Source organism: Dermacentor andersoni, chromosome 8, assembly GCF_023375885.2.
Source record: "Dermacentor andersoni chromosome 8, qqDerAnde1_hic_scaffold, whole genome shotgun sequence".
NCBI lineage: Eukaryota > Metazoa > Arthropoda > Arachnida > Ixodida > Ixodidae > Dermacentor > Dermacentor andersoni.
This window is the reverse complement of record NC_092821.1, coordinates 97,694,603-97,712,612: the sequence shown is the minus strand read 5'-3', so window position 1 is coordinate 97,712,612 and position 18,010 is coordinate 97,694,603. Positions and strand designations below refer to the sequence as shown.

The window sequence follows — 18,010 nt, the reverse complement described above, 5'->3', positions numbered from 1 at the left end:
TCGCCTACTTACCGCTATGTCCATATCTAAGCACGTTCTAAACGACAGCAAGTTCACGACGGCGAGAAGTTGCCCGCCGTGCTCATCTGACGTTAAAAAAAAGATATCCGATATACCTTCGCTAATCGTCTAGAAATAGCGAATGCGTCACCGAATCTTTACTCCTAGTTTTCATCTACCCTAGAAAAGGAATAATTATCAAAGGTAAAGGCCCATACAAGCCCCCACTGCTAGCGGGGCCAGCACATTCAAGGCGCGTCACGCAGCCAACGCGCGCACCGCGACCAGCGTATGCAAGAAAATGGCGGCCGCGCTAGCAGACGACGTGGTTGTCCTCACCCTAAACGGAGGGCGGGCGAACATCGAGACACCCAAGGCTTTCTGGTCGAAACGCGCCCTCTTGCAGGGGCCGCGATGCGGCTGACGCGAGCGCCATCTGGAAGTCTTTCAAGGAAGTGGGCGCGCTGCTCCGTGGACTCTGAGATTGATGCGCCGGCGTGCGCGAATCGCGGACGCCGTCTCCGCTCTGTGCATTGTAAAAACGCTGGAAAAGGGGTTTGCTTCAGCTTTCGCGCAAGAAAATGATGTTTTCTCGTATATTCAAATTACAATCCCAGAGCTATCGTGTCTGTAGGTAGTGTCTAAGTCGTACTTTACGACTTTCCCGCGTATTTTAGCTTGAGAAATTGGATTCGTTCAGTGAATTGTTTGCGTCACATGAACGGCCTGGGTACGTGTGATTCGAAAAAAAAAATCATTTGGCCGATGCGGCGTCTGAAGCCGGACGCCAACGCGGGATGTCGACGCCAGATTTTCCGCGACACGGGCTCTTTAACGATAGTGTGTCAATACGCCCAATGTTGCCGGGCGACTGGCCGCTCGCGGCTCTTTACGTGTTTTCGCGGGCGTCATTCACGCTCGGAAAAACGCTTTTATGTAGCACGCATTGAGGAAAAGAACGCTATATCTGCAATATTTCAGGTCTCTACAATTTCCTCATTCACAGTTTTCCTCTACTTATATTATTTGACAAGTCCATCTGTGAATTAGGACTAACTATATAATAAGGAAATTGCCTAGGTTCTGTCTAGCAACGTCGAATTTAGCTGACACACACACACACACACACATATATATATATATATATATATATATATATATATATATATATATATATATATATACATTACAGGGGCTTAGGACAACATGGTTTAGACTGTTACAATGGCTGCTTTTACCAATGCCGGCTAACCCACTTTCGGTAAATTTCAGACTAAAAGTAGGAGAGCAAATAAATGAGTGAACCAAGCGCGATATCGCACTATGCGGCGCGTGTGCTTACCTGTGCACAGGGCTGCACCGAGCGAGAAATCACAGTCCATTCCCAGTTCCCGGCATATGGCTTCCTCCTCTTCGTTACATTTTGTGCGTCTCCCGGCTGCCGAGGAGAAAAAGGTGAAACCAATGAAATCTTCTAAGGCATGGAGACACTGGCGCAGACTAGATCTGTCAGTCCCGTCGTGGGATTAGCCGGGTGCGCGTTTTCTCGCGCTTCGCTGGACCAAATAAATGTTTATTCACTCACTCACTCACTGGCGAGGTTGGTGCATTCCATCGCATGTCGAAAAAAAGAAACGATCAATAATACACATCTACTGCGCGCCTTTGAATCTGTGTGAAGCGTGCAATTAAACGTTTTAAGACAAAATGCCTCGTGGGCGATACTTTTTAATGTCGTTCTACGCAACTTGTAATCTCGTGCCATCTTGGTATCATCTTGCACCTCCCCCCCCCCCCCTCTGCAACGATCACGAGGTTTGCCGAAATGCAAACAGCGTGCTGTCGTCAATGCACTCTTGGCGCTCTTTGGCCATACCTGGCCTTTGCGCCAATAAAAACCACACATTCATTCATTCGAATGCACGATGTGGAACGTCCGACGTAGTGACGTCAGAAGGACAAAGGATATATGTCTGACATTTGCGGAGGAACAAGAATGGCAAAGAGAGAGGTGCATGGCAGACAGACAGAAGCGATGGACGTGACGTAAAAGGCAGTGGCGAGTTTGATTTCATATTTGCGCCCGTGTTATACCTGTCTCGTTGTTGCAATGGTGACTGGCGCATGCGCTCTTTTCAGCGATGCAGCAGCCGTCACGGTCAGCAGAGTCCGGGAGGGTTTGGAAAGAAGGATTAGCTTTACAAAAAAAGCAGCCCAGACAAAAAACACAAGGTGGAAAACAGATGAGGAAAGTGTCGAGTTTCTTGCACTTCTCGTTCTCTGTGTTGTATTTTTCCCATTCTTCAAGACACAGAAAACTCAGCGCCACGCAGAGGAGTCGGGAAAGATACATGTGCATTAAAAAAACTACACCTTGCTCTTAGTTTGGACATACCGCGGTAGTGAACGATAACCCCTTAAGCCACAATATATAACTGGGTCTTCATTAGGACCACCAGATCTAAATATATTTCTGTAAACACGGCGCAATCGCGGCAGGTGAAAAATTGGTTCTGTAGTGGGAATATTTACATCACATTAGGCAAGTCGCCACATCTGCAAAAAATAAATTGGCAAGGCATATTCACCTCTTATTGATAATGCGTTTTGTAGTAGTAACAGCTGAAATATTTGATGCAAGCGGATGCGCTGGTCAAGTTGAGAGCCTTCGTTGCAAGAAATAACATTAATTAGCATCCAGTTATCCAGAACCACACGTCGAATTTCCCGTCAAATCCGACAGTGCACACGTTAAAATTCCATTGTTTTGCATCAATCTCCGTAATAAAGTCGCATGAAATATTTTGTTGTATATGGACACTACAGGCAAATTTTCGCCGTCGCCATCGGCATTGGTGTAGCCGCGATGTTCTGTGCAATGTCCAAGTACAATGAGATGGCGGCCGCACGTCATAGTATGCTGTAGGTGCGAGCGAAAAGCATGCGAGGTTGAGCCGAGAAGGATGGTATGCTTGGTGCGGTAGCGTCTTTTCACGTGCGCGAGGTCAGACGTGGGGAGATGTGCATGCACTAGTTCGAGGATTGGGCAGGGTAGTGAGCGTCCTATCTTGGAGTCAGTCTGCGGTGGATTCGAAGGCTAGACGACCTGAGAAAGCTCACGGCTCCGTCTGCGCTGTGTTATGGCGCGCTTAGTTCGCCTTGAAGCTAGAGGCAGCGCAAAGGGCAATTCGCTCGCCGCTGCTGCCGCCACTCCATCAGGTCAGCGTTCTGATAGCAAGTGTCCGCGGTCATCGGGTAAGATGTGTTCGTGTTTGCCTGTGTGCCTGTGACACCATGCTTGTTAGTTTAACTACAAATTGAATGTTAACGGTAGTTTGTACGCCGATGGAACTGCTAACGTCACTGCGCATAGCTGCCTGATAATTTGCTATCGCAATCAACGCTTCACGTTTCGCACGGTACGGCGACTTTTTTGGTTAGCCGAGGGTCAACGTTGCACTCAGCGCTTTGTTCGCGAGTTTTACATTGTCGTAACTAGTCGGAATATTCAAACGTAAGCTTCGTGTCCATGTGGCAATACGTGTCTGAAAGGTGTACTTTCAGTGCGGAAGGAGTGTAAGCAGTCACAGCAGGCTATGTTCGAGTAGAGTGGCTTACAGACGCAGAGGGCGATACCGGCGCTGAAGTCGCAATATTTCCCCCTTTCCTTGCACATCTTCTTCTCTTCTTCATTGCAGGTGGTACGCTTGTTATCTGGTACGAGGAAAAAAAAGACGGAAGTCGTGTAGTCCATAACTATGGTCTTGCACGTTACTAAAAACTCAGACTCAGAGCCTAGCGCTTTTACTCGTTCTATGCAGCTTCTACAGACTCCCAGATCTTTAATAGCATCGTGCGAGCGTCTACCGCACCGTTTGTGGGCGGCTTATAACGACAAGAAGCGGGGAGATAGGCAATTGTACGTTGTACGCACAAGTGCATCAATGACTCTCCTGTGCGAGCGTCGTCTGCCGAGCGCTTCCCTTCAACAGTGCACACGCCTTGCTTTTCGTCGTCTGTGAAGCCCCGTCGTTCGCAGACATCTTGTGTGTGCTGATAAATTTTCTTAGCCTTATTTCGTCTCAATTCTATGGCGCATGCGCGAGTCCCGTAATTTGAAACAAAAAAATGAAAAGCATATCGTAGATAACCGTTTTACACGAGTGTTCTGCTTCGCGCAGCTTTACTTGCAAAGATGACTGGCGCAGCTAACGCTGGCAGGGCGTGCAGTCCACGTGAAGTGAACAGTGCAGAAGACGGCGGTCGCACTGCAGTGTGCCTTAAGCGCACGCGGCCACTATTGCCAGTCTCGCCCTTAAAGGTGCAGACATGCCTTGCGGAGGCTGCAGCCTTAGGATCGCCAAAGGTGAACCATGCTTGCCCACAGTCCACAGCGTTTTTTGCTTTTATTTCTCAAAAATACGAACCACTTTTGCAATCCACCTGCGTTGCGTGTCGGAAGTGCCCGGTGGCAAAGGGGTGTACAAGGGCGAGAGAGTTTAGGGAGCGCTATTTCACAGCAAATGCCTCTAACGCCTCGAAGTAAAACCTCTTTAACTCCTTCCAGCTAGGGGATTTTGAGAGGAATTCGCTCTGAAATTAGCTTCGCCCTAGATTTACTCGTCCCTGAACTGAATGACGAATTATGTTCATTTGCAGCCGAAGCCGTACGAAAGGCCATGGCAGAGGGCCACTGCCCATAGGTCCTGTCCCCCACTTCTGACACCTACTGTTCAGGTTGTTTTGTTGAGTTTTGAACCTGTGCATTTTTCGGATATTTTCGTGATTATTTATTTATTTTAAGTATATCAGGGCTTTGTGAATTGCATAGTGCACGGGCATTAGCGCACACGTCAGCAAAAACATGACACACAATGAAAGCAATTTTAAAAATTACAAGGCAACCATCAATCAAATAGAGTAACCAATATTGACATACACTGTGAGGCAGCTGTGATAAAAGAAATATTACCGGATATAGGCAACGTAATCATATATAGTTACAATAGAAAGGGCGCGTGTCAAGAATTCATAAATTAATGGGGAATACTGCGGCCGCTAAGTTAGCTGTTAAATGGGCCTAAGGAGATTTTAGGCAATGAACAATAACGGGCACCTGATTCATCAAGAGATTATACATCGTAATGTACTCTGCGCCAGTATTTAGGATTGCTTTCGACTGGAGAAAAGCCTCTAATCGAGAATATGTTTCGTTCGTGAACACTTTGAATAAGCACGGGATTCGCTGTACAGTGCTTTAATTTGGACTGTGCAAGAAAATTTTCGGAAAAGTATTTTGCGGGAGGGGGGGGTGAATATTGGTGCGGATGCAAGAAAGGCGGTTGGGAACAGGGGCAGCAGAGAACGCCAGCGAGTATGCGGCCTTCCTTTCCACCCCGGTTTCTCGGGGAACAAGCAGGCCGTCATAGTAACAGATTTTTCCGAGACTGGTGCCTTACCAATGCAAGTGGCCGCATTGGCGGTGAAGTCGCATTCTTTTTCAGTCGCGTGGCACGCTTCCTGCTCCTTCTTTTTGCACGTGTTCCGACTGGGATCTACGAGCGAGAGAGATAGGAAAAGAAGGGTAAAGGAAAACTAAATTAGGGCAATGTTCAAGCACACCACATTACAATACTACTGTGCACATCTGAACCGTAACTTTCGTCTTTCCACGCCCTATGTTAAAGCAATAGCTCGTGTAACACTTGTGCATTCCAGACACGGAGTGCGCATGCGTATGATGGGACTGGCATCTTTACCTGTTTACAGCTCTTCAATCTGTTCAGAACAGCGCAGATTTCTTTTTAAAGCAGATTTCTGGCCCAGCTAAGCATATTTCTAAAGCACATTTCTGCTGGCGCGCACATTCTGAAAACAATAAAGTACCGACTTCGAGAGAGAGAGAGAACAACTTTATTGAAAATGCCTGCAGAGTCGGTTAGGCTTCCTCCACGCAGGGAGGACAAGCTTTTACCGCGACGCGGCCACCATGTCAGTTTCGTGCATTGTGCTCCTCGAGGTCTTGGTTCCTCGCTACTTCCGCGGATCCGAGAGGGCCGCCGCCCCCTTCCTCGGGGTGCTGCCCCCCTTCCCCTCGGTTTCGCGAGGTCGCTGCCTCTCTAGAGCTGCCGAGACCTGCTGGACGGCCTTCAGTTGTGTATCTTGGTCATAGCTCCTCGTTGCAGAATCTAGCTGCGGCAGGATCGTCGTTTTCTCGCTGGCTTCTCGTGGATTTATACTACAGTCCCAAAGAATGTGAGCCGCGGTGGCTCTCTCCTTAGCGCACAGTCTACACACGTCACTTGCGTACACGCTCGGACACACGTGCTTAGCTAGCACCGGGGTGAGCAGGGACCCCGTCTGTAATTGCCTGTATAACACCGACTTCGTGTACCGACTTCGAGCGATAAAAAAACTGCCTACGTGCTGCTCAGCGTCGGGGTAGGAGTAGGATGATTGACAGGTCCTAAGGTAGCAAGATCAGTACAGAAAAGACGGAAAAGATGGACTTCGTGCGAGGACATGCGACGCGGTGTGAGGAATAAGTTTTGTCAAATTATTGCGCAAGATGCCTGGCCCAGAGATCGTCGATCAACGAAATAGCGCCGCAAACAAACAAGCCCCGAATGCATTGCGGGCAATCTAGGTTCATCAACATCACTGTCTCCGAATTTAGCTACCGCCGATAATGTTCCTTGCGCATGCCCGCCAACGTACTACTAAAGCCTAAGTGTCCGCTACACTGTTCGTCATGACAAGCCTGCAATGTGCACTATTGTTGGGCGCTAGTGCGATAATGAATCACGGCCAATAAGTGTTCTCTCTCTCTCTGTTAAAACTACTGCTAAGAGATTTACGGTAGAACCTATCAAGATGACTGTCGACATTAGTGTGATTAGCATTGAAATAGTGTAGTGACGCACCTTATTGCCGCCTCAGAGACGCGTCACGTAATATGCGCGTATGCGACACGGTTCCTCTCTGACGCTTCCATGATGATGATTTATTGGGATCACCTTCAAAAAGGGGAGGGGTGAGAATTAATTACCCCGCCCCATTTCAACTGCCCCGGGGTAAGATTGGGTCAACACATTCGCATCCCATTAGGATGCGCTAAGTGGTCTCTGGATTTTTGCTGAAGTAGACACACGCCTCCCCTCCTGTATGTTTTTGTTCCTCCTTAAGCAACCAGCTCGAGCCTCAACTAGCAAGGTATACAGTGCCCTTTCTGTTATCGTACAAAATTCCCCTTCTAATTTCTTCCTATTGTGAATCTCCGTGGTCTTGTTTGATCCCCTTTTCTGCATCCACTTCACTGTCTCTGTTCCTCTCACTATATTTCTGATAACTCCTGTTTGTCTATTTATACTTTCAATTACTCTGCACTTATTGCCTGCTTGGGTACGGAACCGCGGGTAAAAAAGAAAGATGTTTATTTTATTTTGTTCCAGATTATTATACACAAGTAACAATCACTTGTCGGACCTGTAGCTGATGGCTAGTTGAAGGTCCGATAAAAAATATAAAGGAAATCCTAGCATAGCAGGAATAAAAAAAGAGCAACAGTAATTGCATATACAAAGGTATTGATTGTTAATGCACAAGTCAACTAAAAGTAAGTGAATACATCAGAGTAAATTCAGAGTAAATTCCCATTAGCTGCGACGCCACCTCACGAGCGTGCCTCGACAAAGCAGAATGGGCGAAAGGATTCACCTACGGCCACCATGAAACCAGACAGATTCGGCTGTGGTTACCTCATCATTATAGTGTTATGGCAATAGTGCAGGGCCCCTTCACAATAGTCAGTTCCTTTTCGACATCGCCGAATGTAGCACAGGGCCGCAACGCCAGGCCTGTAACGATGCGGTTTCCTGAACCCACCGCTTGCGGGTGCTGACGTACGAACAGCCTTCATTGCTAGCTGCTTGCGACGTGGATTCCCTGCCGTAGACTTACGGCGTGCAGTCTTAGAGCACGACAGTTTATGACAACTGTAAGCAGAGAGCCAAAACCAAGTTGCGGAGTCAAATATGCCCATGCATGTAGCAGTCAGCTCGAAGAGATTTTATTTGCCGCATCTATGACCGAAATGGTAAAATACAGGGGCAGAATTATTTCGTCCGTCGCGCGCTTGACAGCAGCAGTGCTCCAGCACGTAAGTGGGGCGCGGGGCTGCCTTTTTTTTATATTGCGTGGGCTTTCTTTTGAAAGCTGAAAAGAATCATACAAGAGATAGCCTGCCACATACAATTCACTCTTTAAAATGTTTGCGCCCTTCGGAGCTTGTCTCAAAACAATAATCGTCATCAGCCTTGCTTACGCTTTCTTTCTTGAAAACTCTGCGCTCGCTACTTTCATATAGAGAACGCAATGTCAGGTTGATAACAAGCATGCCGTTCGTGAACTGGAAGTACCAGGTGCGCAGCGTTAAAAAATGAAAGGCGTGCAAGGTAGATGATGGTTATGGTTGTGGCACAAGCCTCCAAGAGTGCAACCTTTTCTTAGGTTTTCTTAGAGTGTTGAAATCGATATCAACACGCATACATTACTTAAGTGACTATAATCGAAGCAAAAATGCAGACTTCTGCCCTTCTTCGCTGAGAACACAGGGAGATGCCTTCGGGCTTTTTGAAAGGGCTAGATGATATCGTGTACTTAGATTTAAGTGTACGTTAGAAAATCTCAGGTGGTCCAAATTATTCTGGAACCCCGCGCTACGGCGTGCGTCATAATCAGATCATGGTTTTGGCACGTAAAACCCCATACTTCAAGTTTTTCATTTCGTTGCACAGCACTTAGTGAACTTGTTGCTTTATAACTTCTCGTTCTCGTGTGGAAAGTCAGTACGGGCTCTGTGCGAGTAGTCGAGTGCATTCTTCGGTGATTATGTGGTACTTAGCAATTGGTGTTTGCCGAATCTTCGGTGATGTCAAACAGCAATCTCTGAACTATTGTAGAAGTCTTCGAAGCTGTTCTTCTTTTTAGTCATCGGAGGACTTCAATTCGTGTCGAAAGTCAGTTCAAGGTCTGGCCATCGAGGTAGATGTGGTAAAATCCGAGAGGGCAAACGCACTACTCATTTCTGCAATCTGCAATTTCTTCTACGTATGGGATCTTCCTGCTCTTGCATATTTGTTTAAATTCCTTGCTGAAACTTGTCACATTATCCTAGTTTTTACTTCATTGAATTGAATGATTCCTCCTGCGACAGCGACTTCCTGGTTGAGCAGCTGGTATTGGTTGATCTCGGTGATTCCTTTCATCTCTCTATATGCTCATGCGCCCGCAGAAATCATGATGCTGGCGCGAGGCAGAGTACCTACTTGGTCTTTATTCACACTCAATGCATGTTGACTGAGGGCCCTATTCATTGTTGTTGCTATGTCTGTAGACAGAGTTATTGACTTAGACTACAGAGATGACAGTGCTGTGCTGACTGGGGAAGTCCCTGCCGAGAATTACGGTGCGTGAGCATTTTGGAGGATGACAAACGACGTAGGACAAGTCTCGCTGTGAACTGCCACTTTTTTCATGACAATTCCAATCAATGCTTTAGCTGTCCTTTAGCTGTTTGAATTTGGTGAACTACCCACGAATTCTTTACACTCTTCAACTCAGCAGAGAAGGATCCACTTATGACTGACTAGTCAGCTCCTGTGTACATTAAAGCGATGGCTGCGTGACCATCAAAAAGCACGTCGAAGTCGGTGGTCCGTCCTTTGTCTTTCGTTGCAGGTAGGCCGCAGTGTCGGTTCACGGCTGTGACTCGCTGTCCCAGTGATGTTACGCCGTGTCATCAACTCATCCTTAGGCGACATTTTCTTGTATTAGAGGCTTCGTTTGGGTAGCGGCGTGTCATCGCCGCGGTTCTTGCGGCAGCTTCGTTGGCGGCGGAAAATTTTCAGTATTTCAACGAACACAAACAGAGCCTCAACTGACTGCTACTTTTGGTTTTCCAGATATGGGCTTACAGACTAACCACGGGTTGGGCCAATGTACTGCCGGTGCAGCGGCGAGAGGTACCCCGGCCTCGTGATGTTTAATGGGGGGGGGGGGGGGCCATCAGTCTCCAGTGAGTTTCGATGAGATAGTCCACGACCTCACGATGCCGTTCGCCTGCAGCGGAGGCGGCGCATTGACAGCGAACCCTCGCAGCCCCATGTCATGGTATGGGCAATGATGGTAGACATGTTTCACTTCTCCACAGTGATAGCACAGCGGGCGGTGGTCGGGAGCGTGCCATACGTTTATCTTCCTTGGGGCGCTGCGCGAGCTGACAGACGGGCGGGCGGCTGCGAAAGGGTCTGGCGACAGAATTACGATATGACGTGGAGGTTTAACCTGATGGCGGGTAACGGCAGCACTTCAGGCTGGGGCTGCGGCGATTCTGGGGCTCCTAGTGCTTGCCAAAATTCTTACTGGACGATATCAGTAATTAATTTATCCTGGAACTGCGACGCTGCAAACATCCTTCCTACTCGTATCATCTCCCGCAGCTTGTTGGAGCAGAGTGCTTGAATTTGTGCGTTGTCTGACCGAACAGCGATTATATAGTCTGGAGCCCATTTCGTCTCCTCAATGGTCGTATCCCCGAACAGAAGTTCTGCTGCAGTATTGGGCGGGTTTCGCAAAAGTTCAGTGAAGAGTTCTTGCTTTACGTCCCGCATCAAGAAGTGAACTTTTGATCTTCAGACTTGTAGTCGGCGTGGCGGAGCGGGTGAGTCATCTCTTCTATGAAAATGGCGACGTTCTCGTTTGGTAGCTGCATACGGGTTTCCAGCAGGGCTTGGGTTACCTCTTTGTATACGATGCTCGTGAAGGTCAGTAGGAAGCCGCCATGAAACAGGTCCCCCATTGTCAGAGTATATTTCTTATTCTCAAACGACGTCCTAGCGGCGTCTTCCAATCTGAAAAAGGCATGCCGCAGCTTGTCTTCGCAGTTCCAGTTGTTTAACATAGCGCATTCTTTCGTAGCTCTCCAGCGAGCTTTCCGGATCTTCATTATATGAACCACGCAATGTCGGCGGCTCCCTCGGCTGATGTATCGCAATCGGCGTAGGCGGTACTGAGGCTTTCACTGTGGCTGCCGTAGTGGCCGTACAGTTCCTGGTCTTCTCTGTAAGAAGACCGACTGATTGTCTCGCGCCTCCATTGTTTCGCTGCCGCAACACTACAAAGACGACGGCACATTCCTATTAAGAATAAGAGTAGATGACCACCAAGAAGCAGCGAGGAGACTCAAAGCTGTATAAGAAACCTCGCTGAGTACTTGGAAGACCTGTCGTGTTGGCGTACTAATGATGGTATTGGCCTGCTAAGCCCGAAGGCGCGGGATAAAATCCCGACCACGGCAGCCGCATCTCGACGGGCGCGAAATGCAGTACCGCCGGCGTACCGTGCATTGGGTGTACGCCTAAGAAATCCAGGTGGTCGAAATGAATACGGAGTCGTCCACTACGAGGTGCCTCATAATAACAACAGTTTTGGACACGAAACTTCCGAAGTAAAAATTGATTAGCACTAGGAAAGCAAGACTGACTTTGTCCCAAGAGTATTTAGGTGTAGATTGCGTTGGTTTCCTTTCCGAAACGACGTCCTGGTTGATTCTCACCATTATTGACGCATCCCCTTTATTTTCAAGGATAAACGAAATGTCAAGTGCATCACCTCCGCCGCAGGTCGGCATGTAGTGCAATATCGGACTGACCCGCGGCTTAGGTGAAGCAGGCATTAAGCATCCCCCATACGTGGGCCCATCCCGAAAGTAGTGCAGTACCGGGCCGACCCGTGAAGGTGAAGAAGGGGTTAAGCACTCCCTAAAAGTGGGCCAATCCCGAAAATTGTGCCACAGAGGGCCGACCCCTGGCGGAGGTGAAGCAGGCTTTAAGCACTCCCCATATGTGGGCCGATCGAGAAAGTTCTGCAATGTCGGGCCGACCCGCAGCAAAGGTGTAGCAAGCGTTAAGCGCTCACCATACGTGGGCTGATCCCGAAGATAGTGCCAAAGTGGGCCTACCCCCGGCGGGGGTGAAGCAATATTAAGCATCCCCCATAGTGGGCCGAACGCGAGGGTAGTGCAATACCGGGCCGACCCGCGGCAAAGGTGAAGCAGGCATTAAGCAGTCCACATACGTGGGCCGATCCCGAAGATAGTGCAACACCGAGCCGACACCCGGCGGAAGTGAAGCAGGCGGTAAGCATCCCCCATACGTGGGCTGATCCCGAAGCTAGTGCAATGCCGGACCGACCCGCGGCGGAGGTAAAGCAGGCGTTAAGCATCCCCTATACGTTGGCTGATACCGAAGGTAGTGCAATACCGGGCCGACCCGCGGCAAAGGTCAAGCTGGCATTAAGAACTCTCAATACGTCGGCCGATCCTGAAGATAGTGCCACGCCGAGCCGACTCCGGCAGTGGTGAAGCAGGTATTAAGCATCCGCCATAGTGGCCCGATACCGAAGGTAGTACAATACCGGGCCGACCCGCGGCGGAAGTAAAGCAGGCGTTAAGCATCCCCCAAACGGGGGCCGATCCCGAAAGTAGTGGAATGCTGGGCCGACCCGCGGCAAAGGTGAAGCAGGCGTTAGGCACTCCCATACGTGGGCCAATCCTGAAGATATTGCCACAACGGGCGGACCCCCGGCGGGGGTGAAGCAGGCGTTAAGCACTCCCCATACGTGGGCCGATCCCGAAGGTCCCGAAAGAAGCGTTACAGGTTTCCGAGGACACAGGGGTGCGTGCCGTTGAGCTTGGACCATTTCTGCAATATCACCAGGATGGGCCCACATAATGATTTGTTCGTGTTGACGGATGCCGAAAAAACTAGAGAATGTTGGTCATACACAGCTTTCCCTATAAAAACACGTAATATAAAGCAGCCACACGACTCTTACCCATGCACACAGCATAGCCGTCTGCGAATTCGCATGTCATTCCCATTGATTTGCACGTTTCCGTTTCTTCGTCGTTGCAACTGCTTCGTACTGGATCTGCGAAAAGAAGTCTGCCATGAATTTGTGAAAATTGCGCTTGTGTCAGGTCTAGCCAGTACAAACAGTGGCAAAAATTGTAAGGCTGCTTTTGTGCTAGAAAACTTTGTTCTCAACCTGCAAAACTTTGCTGCGAGTAACCATGCTCTATGTTATAGCACCTTTTGCCTTCTTATTGACCATTAGGTTATGAACTACCTTCATGTGTTTTTCTATGCTTTGTAGACGCTTTATTAGATAACTGCTGATGAGCTTCACATTAGGCAATCTTAGTTTATTGCCGATGTTGTTCTTACAATCTCTAGGCTAACTGCTATTATTTATCGGTGCTTGGTAGCGGATAACACAGTGCGAATTGCGTTATCGACCACGAGACCGGACGCTCCTAAGTACTGTCATGAGCAATATGAGCGGGTGACAAAGGAGCGCGTGTCAGATAGTCTCGAACCCTGCTATGGGCGATACGTGGCGGCCGCTGTCAGAAAGAAAGCGGAAAGGGGGACGCTGTTTTAAGAACCGTTGGCACTCGCACCATGCGTCTCTTTATACAAGGTGCGGAACTTCGCATCGCCAGCGCGCATTGATAAAGCTGTTTGATATTGCGGTTACTGATAACTTTGTGCACCGAAGCGTGGCCAATAGTAGCAACGTTTGAAGCGCAAATATGCGAGCGCTACGTCCCTGGGAAATATGTCCTTCAGCCTGAAACTCGTGGCAGGATGCGCTCCATGACATATATACCAGGTCGTATGGGGGTATGTCTGAAACTACCTTATCCCAAATGCAGGAACGGGCGCCTAAGTGCCGCGCTCTCAAAAATAGGCATCACTGAAAAAAATGACTCACTATGAGTTACTGCGCACGTAACCTTCTTATCGGCTATCGGCGTCCAGTGAAACGCCATTAGCTACCGTTTTCAACAAATGCAGATGCAGTGGGAGTGCCAACAGTTAGCAGAAGAGCGTCCCCCTTTCCCATCTGTTTTCGACAGTGCCATCCGGCTATCGCTGTAACTCAGATTAGAGGTTATTTGCTACGTGTTCGTGTGTTCCCGCTCATATGGCTCACGATAGTACATGCAGTGATGAAAAACTATGCCTTCCTTTTGTTTCTCGCGCAGAAACTCAATATAAATAGACCGGGGGACCTCTTTTTGGTCTAAACGGGGCCATGGCTTTCTGTGACGGGTTCGAATGGCTGTTTGTATCGTTTACTTTATGTGTTCGAAGTTCTTCGGTTTGTTTTCGGCATAGATAGGAATTCTATAATGTGCACACCACACTACTTCATGTTTATGTTGAGTAGTGTGGCTCTAACGCAGTCAGTGATACGCGAGCGCCGATATTGTTTACCCTCAGCCAGGTCTTCAATTATGAGGTATAGGGAACGTGATTTACAATAACCTACACATTAGAGCAAGCAACATGAAAACTTGTAAACTGTGTAGATAGTTCGGTACAGATGGCGTTATAGTTAATGTGCGTCATGTGAGAAGCAGAGAAACTCTTCAATAAAACAGTCCGAAATCTTTTGTAGCTCCGACTGCACTAGTGCACCTACAAGTAGCGCACAACTTTTTTTGCGAATGCCGTACGTGTTGAAGGTCATGGTTTTGTGTTATATAATTGACTTGACCGACACTCAACAAATATGCTAATCAGACTTTGTCACGTGCTTTCACGGCACATCAAGGCTGATGCCATGAGTGCCCAAAATAAGACACATTTTCTCACAGATTCAGTTGGAATCACATGAGCATTGCAGGAGAGGTTTCCTGCTTACCAGTGCACAGAACTGCACCAGCGCTGAAGTCGCATGCCTGTCCCAGTGACTTGCACTCTTTCTTTTCCTCTTCGTTGCAGCTGTTTCGTTGGGTATCTGTGCGAAAAAGAAGATTGAATCAATTTGGTCTAGCCGTTCACATCTACAGCTCGAGCATCGGTAATTTATTAGAAGCTGTTTGCCAATAATCTGTGCATTAACATGCTAGTTAACGGCAATTTTATTACTAGGCTTTACAGACTCTGGTGGAAGAAATTCAGTGCACTGGAATGATCACTCGTGCGTTTCTTCTAGTGAGTTGGTGTAATTAATTAGAAACAAATCCCTAATAATACCCAGTCAGCCATGTGACCTTCTTTCGAAAAGAAAGATGACATCATTGGCTCAACGTGCACAATGATATTTATTGTCTACATAAATTACGAGAAAGAGCACTACGCTTTCACCGTTGCCGATAAAACGTGGCGTATGTCGAACGCCTGATCAAACGTGGCAGGGCCTGCAGTAAAATCGTCATGTATAACGTGGTCTGCGCACTGAATTGAAGTGATGCCAGATTGAGCATGCAGGGGTGCTCATATTAGCCGCAGCTCAATACCTATGGTTATCTCGCCGCTGCTGGGAAAAACTGAGAAAACATATTTTTGCGAACACGAAAGCGTACACCCTTACTGAAAGAGATGAAAGGATAAAATGGGGGCTTTTGGTGTCTCAAAGCTAGAGACTAAAAAAATGAGAGAAGAGATGTTGTGTTGCTCTGGACTAATTTCGACCACCTGATGGTTTTTCTTAGGACGTGCCTAAATCTAAGTACACCAGCGTTTTTCGCATTCTGCACCCATCGGAATGCGACCGCCGTTGCAGAGAACCGAAACCACGTCCCTGTGGCCGAAAAAAAAACGTCACAGCTACTGAGTCACGGCCGTTCCTAAATTAATGTTAAGCATTGTAATGAGCCGACGGAGGGAGTAAAACCTAGGTTCACTCGGTCCTGGGGTCAGTACTGAGTGCATTGCACTATCGAGCTCTGCGTTCCTTGCCAAAGGCTTTTGCAAAAGCAAAGCTTGCCAAAGCTTTTGGCTCTGTTGTAATACAGTTACACACTCCCTGCACGTTGATGCTGGTGGAAGCGTTTAGTGAAGCGCAGTCACATGACGAATCCGATGTTGCGGCAAGGGAAAAACAAAGGCAACGTGGCGACGCGTATACGGCAATGTTTCCCCTGGTCGAGGGTATCGGTTGCACGCTAGGAAAACGAATTTTCGCTTCCTCGATAATGCCTTGAAATAGATCAACGGAACTCCTAGTGTAATAACCCAAGTGGTGCTAATTATTCAGGAGCTCCCCCCCCCCCCTCTAGGACATCCCTAATGCTCATATTGTGGTTTTGGCGCGTAGACCTGCAGAATTCAGTTATAATGTTTCAACACCACCGCAGAAATGACTTTTGTAGCTTATAAACGATAATAACGGAAACCGGAGGGCTTGTCTGGTTATTAGTTACAACCACATACACTTAGCAGACAATGAAGCTAAAGTATAGTGGAAGGTAACTGTTCCTTTTAACCGTAACGTAGATACGATAAGGACAAGGAAAATTATAGAGGGCGACAAGAACAGAAAAAAGAAAACACGATAGGTGTGGTTTTTGCAGCTGATGTGTTTCCTTTATCGTGCTTTTGCTATTTTGCTATTAAATGTACTGTTTGTTCTTTTAGCCGATACACAATATATACAGATCGCTTGTCGAATATAGCATAATCATAGCCATTGATCTAGACTACACGAGGAGTCGGGAATTACTTGCACGAAAAACCAAAATGCACAATCGACTAATACTAAAAAAGTCGCTGTTTCGCCCGAAAGCGAAGCACGCATTGCGATAGCAAAGTAGTAGGCAGCTACACGAAATAAGGATAGTAGCTTTATCAGTCATATATACTTGCAAACCTTCGCTTACTAACTGAATTAACAAGTATGGTGTCAGTGCACGCAGACAAACATGAACACATCACACTCGATAAGCGCGGACATACGCTGTCGAAACGCTGGAGAAGCGCTGCAGCAGCAGCAAGCGTAGTGCCCTTCATGCTGTCTATCGCTTCAACGCAAACAGCGGCGACAACACAGTAGAAACAAAAGTATGAGCCGTCTGCAGATCACTCTCAAGGTCGCGCGCGCCAGCGCGCACATTACGCAGTTGCTGGCGGAGTAGAAGCCGCTCCCCCCTCTAGCCCGCGCTGCCTCTCCACTTTCTTCCCTTTCGTGCGCGAGATTGCACCGCGATCGTCAGTTAGCCTTGCATCCGGTCACGAAATATGCAGTAGCTGCAGGAGCTGCAGGAGCCTAACGCCGCCCCCATACCTCCTCCCCTGCCCTCATTCACCCTCGGCCTTTTGTGCGACGGAAGACGGCGCGTTTGCTCTCCACTTTCCGCCCTCGCGTGCGCCAAATTGAGGCGCGATCGTCGGCTCCTCTCGCGTGCTTTCATTCGCACATGGAGCATACGGTGCCGTGTTATCGCCCTTAGACATTATACAGAACATCACGGCGACGCCGACGGCAAAAATGTGCATGGAGCGTCCATATAATTGCTATCGCAATAAAATTCCCACATTTTTATTGAAGTACAGTAAAGGCCCACACGGCCATTACATGGGGCCGTGTGGGCCTTTCTTGTGTTACAAGAAATCAGCGATCTTTACAGTACTCGCTTTTAAACAGATAATGCATGCTAAAATAAAAAGAACACAAGATGCACGCAAATGCCCCCAAAGTTGCCGCACGACTGGCCGCTCGAGGCACTTTGCGTGTATTCGCGGGCTTCTTTCATGCTCGGAAAACACTTTTAAGTAGCACGTATTGAGCAACCGAAATCTGTATGCGGAGTTTTTCCATGTCGCTCTACAATTTTCCCAGTGACACTTTTCATCTAATTATAATATTTGAAATGTTGATTAAATAGTCAGAACTAATCATATAATTCGACATAAAAAAATATATCTCTCTCCCAACGATGGCAAACAGCGTTACCTTGGCTCCGTCCAGCTACGTGGAATTCGCGTATTTTTACACTTTGGCTAACGTTGGCTGGGACAGCCTGTATACATTTCACATTAGTAAAAGAATACGTGTACACAGATGCAGCTAAAGGAATGCAGTTGAAATTTTTTCAGCTCCATTCAGACTGCAAGGCCCATGCAAAAAGGTTAATACTAGTGATGTGACTTAATATAGG

At 47.9% G+C, this 18,010-nt stretch overlaps 1 protein-coding gene across 5 annotated transcripts in view; it reads right to left on the bottom strand.

Moving 5' to 3' along the window:
• The window catches only part of LOC126529308 (uncharacterized), a 157,496-nt gene that overhangs the window by 58,956 nt on the left and 80,530 nt on the right, over positions 1-18,010 (bottom strand). For all 5 annotated transcript variants that reach the window (XM_055069764.1, XM_055069758.2, XM_055069763.2 and 2 more), the window contains 5 exons: positions 14,773-14,868; positions 12,895-12,990; positions 5,460-5,555; positions 3,619-3,714; positions 1,343-1,438 (listed from right to left, as the gene is read on the bottom strand). In XM_055069764.1, the coding sequence (XP_054925739.1) occupies positions 1,343-1,438; positions 3,619-3,714; positions 5,460-5,555; positions 12,895-12,990; positions 14,773-14,868 (480 nt within the window). The remainder of the gene's footprint in view (positions 1-1,342; positions 1,439-3,618; positions 3,715-5,459; positions 5,556-12,894; positions 12,991-14,772; positions 14,869-18,010) is intronic.